General features: G+C 32.4%; 1 protein-coding gene across 1 annotated transcript; it reads left to right on the top strand.

The window, feature by feature from the left end:
• Nucleotides 1-1,893: 1,893 nt before the first annotated feature.
• Nucleotides 1,894-5,407, top strand: LOC106797923 (receptor-like protein EIX1). The gene is made up of 5 exons (XM_014773225.1): nucleotides 1,894-1,975; nucleotides 2,975-3,435; nucleotides 3,478-3,990; nucleotides 5,044-5,273; nucleotides 5,392-5,407. The coding sequence occupies exons 1-5, from the start codon at nucleotides 1,894-1,896 to the stop codon at nucleotides 5,405-5,407; spliced, it is 1,302 nt and encodes a 433-aa protein (XP_014628711.1).
• Nucleotides 5,408-10,269: the final 4,862 nt, after the last annotated feature.

Below are 10,269 nucleotides of genomic sequence, written 5' to 3'. Positions count from 1 at the left end.
GATACACAAACAAAGTAAAATTGGCAGATTTAGCTGCCCTTTTTATCCCCTTTAAAATGTGTTATTGTCCAGTTACGAATGAGAAAAGTAGAAAACTTTGAAGTACATGACTTGTTGACCATTCATTACATAGTAAATGGAATGTGACACTCTTTTGTTCTTTAAGGAAAATGAAAGGCTTGATAATAATAAAACTTAGACCACAAATATTCTGATTTTCTTTTAGAAATATACTAAAACTGGAAGATTTAGGGTCTGAGTATTCTCAGTTAAGAAACTGTTTTATAAAATAATTTTAGACTACTTAGTAATCAATTTCTCTTCCAAAATATATAAGTTTGGAGAATCGTATCCAAAATAAGTGTTCTAAAATCCAAAAAAACAAAAACATCGGGAAAATGTTTTCTCTGCTTCTTCTGTTTTAATCTTGTTCAAGTTCCCTCTCAATTCCACATTCTGTGTCTCACATCATTCTCCACCAAACAGTCTGAAGAACTTGTTTAGTTGTATCTTGAAAACTAAAAATAGTTTTTGAAAATAGAAATAAAGACTTTTTTTTTCCTATTAAAAACAGGTTATCATCAAACAATGAAAGATAAAAACATAAGTTGTGATATGGCCACCACTAACAAGACTTATAGATCATTCATTGCATAGGAAATGGAAACATAACACTGTAGTGTAGTGTTCTTTAAGAAAAAAGGAAGACTTAATTTGAAATTGAACATACCAGAACACTGAGAAATTATCAGGTGTTTTGCAAAGAGAAGGGAGACCAGCAGCAATTGTCATGTTAATCTTTAAGCCAAGATCAGGATCATCCCTGTCTTTGAGAATAACGCAGACACACTTCTTGTTGGTCTTCATGGCTTGTGTGAGACCACTGCAACAATCTGCTGTGGGTGCTTTCGTGTCACCACCCAAATATGGCAGACACGTTGTAACACCTGTCAGGAATTCTGCACATCTCTGTTTGTCTTGAGCTGAATCTCCCATTGCATGACTAACCAATACCAATGTTATTGCTAACACTAGCAAGTGTGGTAGACAAGCATTTGAATCCATTTTTCAATCTTGATGAATGAATGAGTGGAGATAGATTATATTATAGTCTATGGAACAAGTTTAGAATGAGTATACAGAGCAGGGTTGTAGCTAGAAATTGTTAAGTTGTGGTGCTACATGTAAAATGTTGGTTTTTTTTTAAAAAAAAAAAAATTATTAGAAGGTTCTGTAGTGTGTTATGTTTTAGAAAACATTTGGGAAGGAAACTAGTGGATGAAAATAAATTCTGTGGTTTCATTGTGAACTCACGGAAGAAGACCATTTAGTTTGTTAACTTAGTCTGGATCATTTCATGTGTGTGAATGTGGAGAGCTTAGTGTTTATTTATTTATTCCACTAAAGAGTTATATATTATTTCTCGTGGTTATTTATTTATTTATTTTTGTCTAGAGCTTAGTGTTCATATGTGTGTGAATGTGGAGAGCTTAAGGGAGACGGGGTGGAAGACAAGTTTCAAATAAATATTGAAGGTACGTCATTATTTGACGATGGAGATTTAAAATAAAATTTTTTAAATATTAAAGATTTTCTTTGAAGAAAAAATTTGTCAAAGATCAAATGGTCGAATATATATTATGAATTAAACACATTTTTTTTTTTACTCTTTTGATTCTCACCATCAAGTTTCGACTAACGTCAATTGTTGAAACTAAGGTTGTGGAGAGGGCAAAGGCACTCTCTTAGCACACACGAGACGTGGCTGATCATCTTTTCCCTCAACAACAAACCGGAACCTGCAACATCATCCCAACCATGAAGGCACAAACTACCATTAGAACGATCAACTTAGTTCAATGCTGTGATACCACTCCAACTTGATGAGTGACAATGAAGAAGGAGATTACATCAGGGCAATTGGCAAATGCTAAGCTTGCAGGGGTCGGTGGCAGACTCAAGAATAATGGAATGTGTATTGGTTTAGTCCCATACCTCCATTGCAGTTCAGTTGTGCCTGAGTTTGCTTCCCTATTTTTATTAATTTTGTTCATGTTTATGTGTGAGTTGAAACTTCCTGCTGAGGACCAAAAGGTTAAAAAATTATAAATATAGGAACCAAAATAAATGTTTAAAATTATAGGGACTAAAAAGAAAAATTATCACAACTATCAAGACTAAAAGGGTAGTTAAACCAAAATAAAATAAACTAGTGCAAAATAATGGTGGTGTGATTAGACAGTTTTAATCCTAAATGGCTCGTTGTAGACATATATACCTCTACATATTTGTGCATTCTGCAACCACCACCATTAGTGGAATAAAATTTTAAATGCAAACCCTTCTATGGTATATTCTATATACGCATTATTAGTCTAACAATAAAATAGCTACGATACATGGAGAAGTTTGAAGCAAGACTTATAAAAGAAAAAATTATGATCTCTGTAATTATGGTAGACCAAGTTAAACAAGCATTATATTTCACACTTCTTTGTATCTCACTAATTAATTTTTATATTAAAAAGAGAACAATTTCCAGATTCAAATACAATTAGAAATTAATAGACGACACAACAACCTATTTCAAATTATGACGATGAAAACTAGCCCTTTTTCATATATAAGAAAAATATCATTTTGTAAATTAAAAAAGAAATAAGAATGAAGAAAGAAAGGCAGTTGCGGCAGTATAAATAATAGAAAGAAGTAAGTTTAATATTCAGAAGCAAGAAGCACTTATACAATTAAGTTGTTTCATATATGCGTTGCATGAACATGAATTCCTCCTCCATTATTTATATTGTTGTGTTTGTGGAGCTTTGGTCTTTAGGTTACCTTGCAGAGAGAGTGTGTGCATCCCAAGTGAGCGTGAGACACTTATGAAGTTTAAGAAATGCAAACCTATCCAAAGCATTTCATTGGCTACACACTCTCCAATCTCTTCCTTCTTTGACCCACCTATATTTGTCAGACTGCACACTCCCTCACTATAATGAACAATCCTTGCTCAACTTCTCATCTCTGCAAATTCTCGATCTTTCCCGTACTAGTTATTCCCCTGCCATTTCTTTTGTCCCCAAGTGGATACTCAAATTGAATAAACTTGTTTCTCTTCAATTATGGGGTAATGAAATCCAAGGTCCGATTCCTGGTGGTATTCTAAACCTCACACTTCTTCAAAATCTTGACTTGTCTTTCAATTCATTCTCATCTTCTATACCTGATTGCTTATACGGTCTTCATCGTCTCAAGTTCCTGAACCTAATGGACAACAACTTACATGGGACTATTTCTGATGCCCTGGGAAATTTGACTTCTCTTGTTGAACTTGATTTGTCATATAATCTACTTGAAGGAACCATTCCAACTTCTTTGGCTAATCTCTGCAACTTAAGGGAGATAGGTTTATCATATCTCAAACTCAACCAACAGGTTAATGAACTTTTAGAAATTCTTGCTCCTTGTATTTCCTAGGGAATCACAACACTTGCAGTTCGGAGTTCACAACTTTCAGGCAATCTGATAGATCAAATTGGGGCTTTTAAAAATATTGACATGCTAGATTTTTCCAACAACTTAATTGGTGGTGCTCTTCCAATATCATTTGGAAAACTTTCATCATTAAGATATCTCAATCTGTCTATTAATAAATTCAGTGGAAATCCATTTGAAAGTATTGGATCACTCTCTAAATTGTCATCTCTGCGTATTGATGGCAATAATTTTCAAGGAGTTGTCAAGGAAGATGATCTTGCAAATCTTACAAGCTTGAAGGAGTTTCATGCATCAGGGAACAATTTCACTTTAAAAGTTGGTTCCAATTGGCTTCCTAGTTTTCAGCTTACCTATTTGGATGTGGGATCATGGCAGTTAGGTCCCAGCTTTCCATCGTGGATTCAGTCACAAAAAAAACTTAAATATTTAGGCATGTCTAACACAGGGATTATTGATTCTATTCCTACACAGATGTGGGAAGCACAATCTCAGGTTTTGTATTTAAACCACTCTCATAATCATATCCATGGTGAGCTTGTGACTACATTAAAAAATCCAATATCTATCCTAACTGTTGATCTAAGCACAAATCACTTATGTGGTAAATTACCCTATCTTTCAAATGATGTGTATGGGTTAGACCTTTCATCCAATTCATTCTCTGAATCCATGCAAGATTTTTTATGTAACAATCAGGACAAGCCAATGCAATTAGAAATTCTCAATCTTGCATCAAATAATCTGTCAGGAGAAATACCTGATTGTTGAATTAATTGGCCATTTCTAGTGGAAGTGAATTTACAAAGCAACCATTTTGTTGGGAACTTACCCTCATCCATGGGTTCCTTGTCTGAGCTGCAGTCTTTACAAATTGGTAACAACACACTCTCAGGAATATTTCCTACCTGTTTGAAGAAGAATAACCAATTGATATCCTTGGACCTTGGGGAAAATAATCTTTCAGGAAGTATTCCAACATGGGTTGGAGAAAACTCTTAAACATGAAAATCCTCCACCTTCGATCAAACAGTTTTGTCGGTCACATTCCAAATGAAATATGTCAGATGAGTCATCTTCAGGTTTTAGACCTTGCACAAAGCAATCTGTCTGGTAATATACCAAGTTGTTTCAGTAATTAACTTGAGTGCCATGAAACTAATGAACCAAAGTTCAGATCCTCGTATCTATTCTGTAGCACAAAATAGTAGACATTACTCTTCCGGATATAGTATAGTTGGTGTGATACTATGGCTGAAAGGAAGAGAAGATGAGTACCGAAACATTCTGGGTTTGGTAACAAGCATTGATCTGTCAAGTAACAAATTATTAGGAGAAATACCTAGAGAAATCACACGTCTAAATGGATTGAACTTTTTGAACTTATCCCACAACCAAGTGATTGGTCATATTCCACAAGGCATTGGTAATATGGGATCATTACAGTCCATTGATTTTTCTAGGAATCAACTTTCTGGTGAAATCCCTCCACCCATTTCAAATTTGAGCTTTTTAAGCATGCTAGACTTGTCTTATAATCATTTGAAGGGAAAAATTCCAACAGGAACACAATTGCAAACCTTTGATGCCTCCAGCTTTATTGGCAACAATCTATGTGGTCCACCACTTTCCATAAACTGCAGCTCCAATGGGAAAACTCATAGTTATGAAGGAAGTGATGGGCATGGAGTGGATTGGTTGTTTGTCAGTGCGGCAATTGGATTTATTGTGGGATTCTGGATAGTGATTGCTCCTTTGCTGATTTGTAGATCATGGCGGTATGCCTATTTTCATTTCCTTGATCATGTGTGGTTCAAACTTCAATCTTTTTGCTCATGTAGTATCACTGTTTAGTGTTGCTTAGAATACACTGATGTTTTATCATTGTATTGGCAGGTTGATCAATTTGTAGTCATTGCTATCTTCTTTTTTTTCAAATTTGAGAGCCTTATTTAAATTCAGTTTTTGGATGTAAAGATTTGCATATTCAGTATAGTTTTGTACTTGAGATCAACTAGTTGTAATTCTCTGATAGAAAACATTAGCTAGATCACGTAGATTAAAATTGAAATAGTTGGTAAGTACTCTTGAGTTTTGAAACCACATGTTGGGAATCTCTCCAATTTAGTGTGCACTGGATAATACTATTCTCTAATCCAAACCACATATTCGCTTGAATTTTATTTACTTAAGATCATGGATGCATTCTTGCCCACTTTAAAATCAACCTTACCTTTAATAAGATTTATTCTTTTACATGTATCCGTTTTGCAATTATGTACAACTTAAAAGGCAAAGAGACAATGCTTGGCTTCATCAAGACCAGTGGCAAGGAACAGGAGCACGATAGCAAAAAAGCATAAGCATGACATGCTTGTCTGCTACTGGTATTTAAGATCTATAAAACATTGAAAACATTACATTGTGAACATTTGACGTGAATATTCAAAACTACAATCTATTGTATCCTGTATGAAAGACCATTTGCAGAATTACCCTCCTCTTAAATGCCAAGTTGCCAAATTATTGTTGAAATTTATGTGTGTGGACTCCAACTATGTATGGCCAGGTATGGAGGCTTCAAAAGTAGGACTTGGGTTGCTCAAATTTGAGAGACAAAGTGTTTTGCCACAAGACGACGCAAAATCTTTCCGGTGGCAGTCTTGGGCAAAGAATCAGTAATGAAGACCTTTTTAGGGACTTTGAAAGATGCAAGATTCTTCTTGCAATATCTTAGCACCTCTGCATCATCAATGTTTGATCCTTCTCTTGGGATGACAGCACAATATATCTATTAAAAGGTAAAAATAAATATAAAACTTCGTACCCCATTGTCCAGAGGTTCTTCGCTATGCGAAGGTATGGGGGAGGGATGTTGTACGCAGCCGTACCCTTGCATATGCAAAGAGGCTGTTTTCACAAATTTCAAAGAACTAATAGACACATCATATGAGCAAATAGCAATCCACAAATTTCTGATTTTTTTTTTCATTTATTCCTCTCCTAGTACAAACAAGAAAAAAGGTCATATACTAATCTTTTGAGAATTTTGAATTAATTATGAAGATTACGAAATATTGAACATTTTAAGGAAATTTTGGTAATATTGATGAAAAACAATAAAGGTTATAACAATTTATTTCACAAGCACAGAGGGTCACTAAGTGCGTGAGAAAGCAAGCAAGCAAGCTGTTGCTAGGTAACAAGTTGTTTTTTGTTGGGGAGAATGACATCAAAAGGTTATGAAGTAGCTGACCGTTTCAGAAGTTAATTAGTCATGCGTAGCCAATATTACACGAAACGCTTTTCAGATTTGGTTAATTTTACCTTTCGGGGAAACTAAAGTTAGGAAAGTAATTTTTTGTCACATGGTAATCCAAAGCTAGGTATTATCATGTCATGTCATGTGTGCTTAAAAACAAACTTTATGCCACAGGTTCATAGATACATATAGGAAATTTCAATCCATCACAAATTATTCTTGCTAGGGAGAAACTATAATGTTTCTATGATAAAAAAAAGAAAAAAACTAGGCTTGCCATCCCTTTGAGATCTTTCCTTTGAGAATATTTCAGTAATGTTGAGAGCTTGTTATATTTAGTTCTTTGGTTTGTTATAGAAAATTCCTTGGAGAAGATCATTCATGGAAAGCCCTCTGGGATTGACAACACAGTAAGCGCATACGGGCTTTTCTTTGTGGATTAGGAATGAATACATTCTTGGGGATTTCTTTGTGGCTTATTGTTTTCCTAGGAACAACTTTATGCTTACAAGTCTACTGTTTCTATTACTATTATTAAAGTTATTACTTATTAATGATCTTTTACCTCTCCGAGGGTAATATGGCAATAGCCAAATCCATATTTAATTTAGTCATTGTCTTTTAAATTTGTCTCTATTTTACTTGATTAGAGTGTGATCTTTGAGGGAAAAAATTGATAAAAGTTAAATGCCACATAAATCCTCAGATTCGGTTTGATTTGACTTTCATGCACATGTTACTAAGAAATTAAAAAAAATAATAAATATTTTATATCAAAATATATAAGAGATATATGATACAGAATAGTTTGTAGTAATAGTACTTGACTTATATTTTCAAAGACTTCTCTATATAAACAACATTATATAAATGCACTTTCATTATTTTTGGAAATGTCTATTTTTTTTTCACCTAAAGGAAAGGAAAACATCATGGAGGAAATGTTCTCTAAAAACAATTTGTTCTTCATATCCTTATTTTGAAACAAATCTTTTAAAAATTTGAAGTGGTGGTTAAAATTATTTCAATTTGATTTTTCCTTGCATACCACATTTGTGTTAAGCAAAATTTAGATTCCCATATAGCATCTCCGGCCAATATCCCAAATACCTATAAACAAATGTAAATGTAGAATGATTTAGATTTATTTCTTAATTATTGTTAAAATATAATTGAAAAACAAAAAATTATTTGTAAATTTAGTATCTGGATTTAATACATTCATGTGATTATCAATGAATTAATCGTTACATCAACATTGTTCTCCAATGATATTGGATGTTCGTTTTGCAACAAATGATACGCGATTGAAGAAATATCAGTTATTATCAAATGAAATTAAGTGCAATAAATATTAGTTGTCCAGTATCAATTATACTACGAAATTAATGATTAAATTGTTAAATATTTTTATGATAATAAATACGGGATTTTTTTATAATTAGAATTTAATACAATTATTTAAATTAGGTATCAATTATTCTTAACAGATACGAAAACTAATGTCCCAATTTGAATTAAAAAAGAATTTGATTCACTAAAAAAAGCCTATATGCAAAAAATTTGGTATAAATTAATTTTAATGTGTAGCTAAATATAAAATTGAATGGGAAAAAATCACATATAACTATATGGTATAGTAATGCGATGTTTAATCTGATGCGAGATGAAATTTGATAGTCAAGCCTCCAAACCAATCCGTGAATTTCATACGGTGTAACTAAGTGATTGTCCAAACAACAAAATATTAAAGAAAATTTTCAAACAACAATGAACACAACTAGAAGAAAAGATAAATAATAAACAAATCACGTAAAACCATGTTACTTATATAAGGAAAAAATGTGTACTCCATGATTAAAGTTTAATCATGCACCATAACAATTTAGAAAAATTCTATATTAAAATTAAAGTTTAAATGTTTTATTTATTGTAATGCATGTACGTTTCATTTTAATATGCACTCAATGACAAATACGTTTCATTTTAATCAACCCTATAATTCTACAACGATTTTTAAATACGGAACTCATCATGGATTTTTGATTTTATCATAGCTCATAATTATATAAAGATTTTCTCAACAAAAAAACACACCTACACAACCACACCTACTATTAGACAAAAAAACATAGACCAAAACACTATTAAACACTAAATGAAATTAAATATGTTTTTATTCTTAATAAATACTCAAATTTTGTGTTTGTTTTCTAATAAATTATTATTTTACATTGAGTTCCTAATAAATTAACCCTAAATGAAATTAAATATTGATATTATTGTTGTTCTTCTACCTCCAACGTTGGTTGGCTCGATATATGTGTGTGCTTATTTTAACGTTATTAGATGCTACTTGTTTATTTCGTACGTTATTGTTGTCTGAAGCATAGACACGTTGTGGAATTCCTTAGAAATTGTTAGGAATGGTGTGTGAGAATTCCCTCGGCCTGAGGCATAAGCATGGTTGAGGACAAAACAAAATTAACACATTGTCATTTCGTCGCATGGTTGAGTTATGATATTTAGACATTTAGGTTTATTGTAAAAATTAAGGTTATAGTATATCAAGATAGTATTTCTATCTTTTTACGGCTATTTTGACAATAGGACTCTTTTTTTTTTCAGGATTGTGTGATTTAGGCTCATTCAATTTAGAAACACTACATGATTATACAGAGACTTGCTTATAATATTAAGATAATTGTATATTTAATTAAATGAATTTGATAATATAAAGATGATCGTGAAAAGTTTACGAAAGATAGTGTGCGTGAGCAAGAGGAATATGTTAGCTATTTAGGTGTAACTTATTGGAAAGTAAGACATAGTCATGTAGATGTGGTAGGTTTAACCCTTGCTGCCAAAGTAAAAAATTAAGTGGGAAAAAGAAAGATAGAAACCCTCAGGGTAGCTTATAGTTAGGAGGGCTCAATATGTCTCCCTTGACCAAACAATTTTTATAAAATCATAATATTTTTGTGTGTAAAATTTACTTTAAAATACATTTAGTAAAACATTTTTGTTTTAGCTTTATAATTTTAAAAACCTAAGACTTAATATATGAGAAAAATTTGCTAAATAAAATATGAGATCAGCTGAAATTCCAAAGGTTGTGAGTTGTAAGTTGTAAGAAGTCTTTGTAAATCACATGTCCTTCAAAAAAAATCCAAATAAACTGAAACAATGTTTGACTGATCTATTTCCTATCTTCAAAGTTAAAGGCAAGTCTCTGGAGAAGATGACTTCGATAAAGACACAATAAAACTGCTTCTGGTGAAGAGGGAATTTCAAGACATTGGTGCTTCCCCAAAAAGCAACTTAACTCTAATGAGAATGTGAAAACTGAACAAGAGGATATATAGTCTAAAACCAACTAACATTCCAAAATTCCTCACCAACCATCCCTATATATTAGACAACCACATCCGTGATGAAATTATAGTGCGTCTCATTCCACTGTCTCAATTAAATAAAAAATATACAATATATCACAATAAGGATATGTTAAT

Source organism: Glycine max, unplaced genomic scaffold, assembly GCF_000004515.6.
Source record: "Glycine max cultivar Williams 82 unplaced genomic scaffold, Glycine_max_v4.0 scaffold_124, whole genome shotgun sequence".
Classification (NCBI taxonomy): domain Eukaryota; kingdom Viridiplantae; phylum Streptophyta; class Magnoliopsida; order Fabales; family Fabaceae; genus Glycine; species Glycine max.
The sequence above is the reverse complement of the archived record's forward strand: the minus strand, read 5'-3'. Positions and strand labels throughout refer to the sequence as shown.

Excerpts from the sequence above, each read along its gene's own strand:
- LOC106797923 (XM_014773225.1), top strand. The coding sequence starts at position 1,894 with ATGAAGAAGGAGATTACATCAGGGCAATTGGCAAATGCTAAGCTTGCA. Across the intron at positions 1,976-2,974 it reads ACTCAAGAATAATGGAATGT|ACTGCACACTCCCTCACTAT; the intron begins GTATTGGTTTAG and ends TATATTTGTCAG. Across the intron at positions 3,436-3,477 it reads ATCTCAAACTCAACCAACAG|GGAATCACAACACTTGCAGT; the intron begins GTTAATGAACTT and ends TGTATTTCCTAG.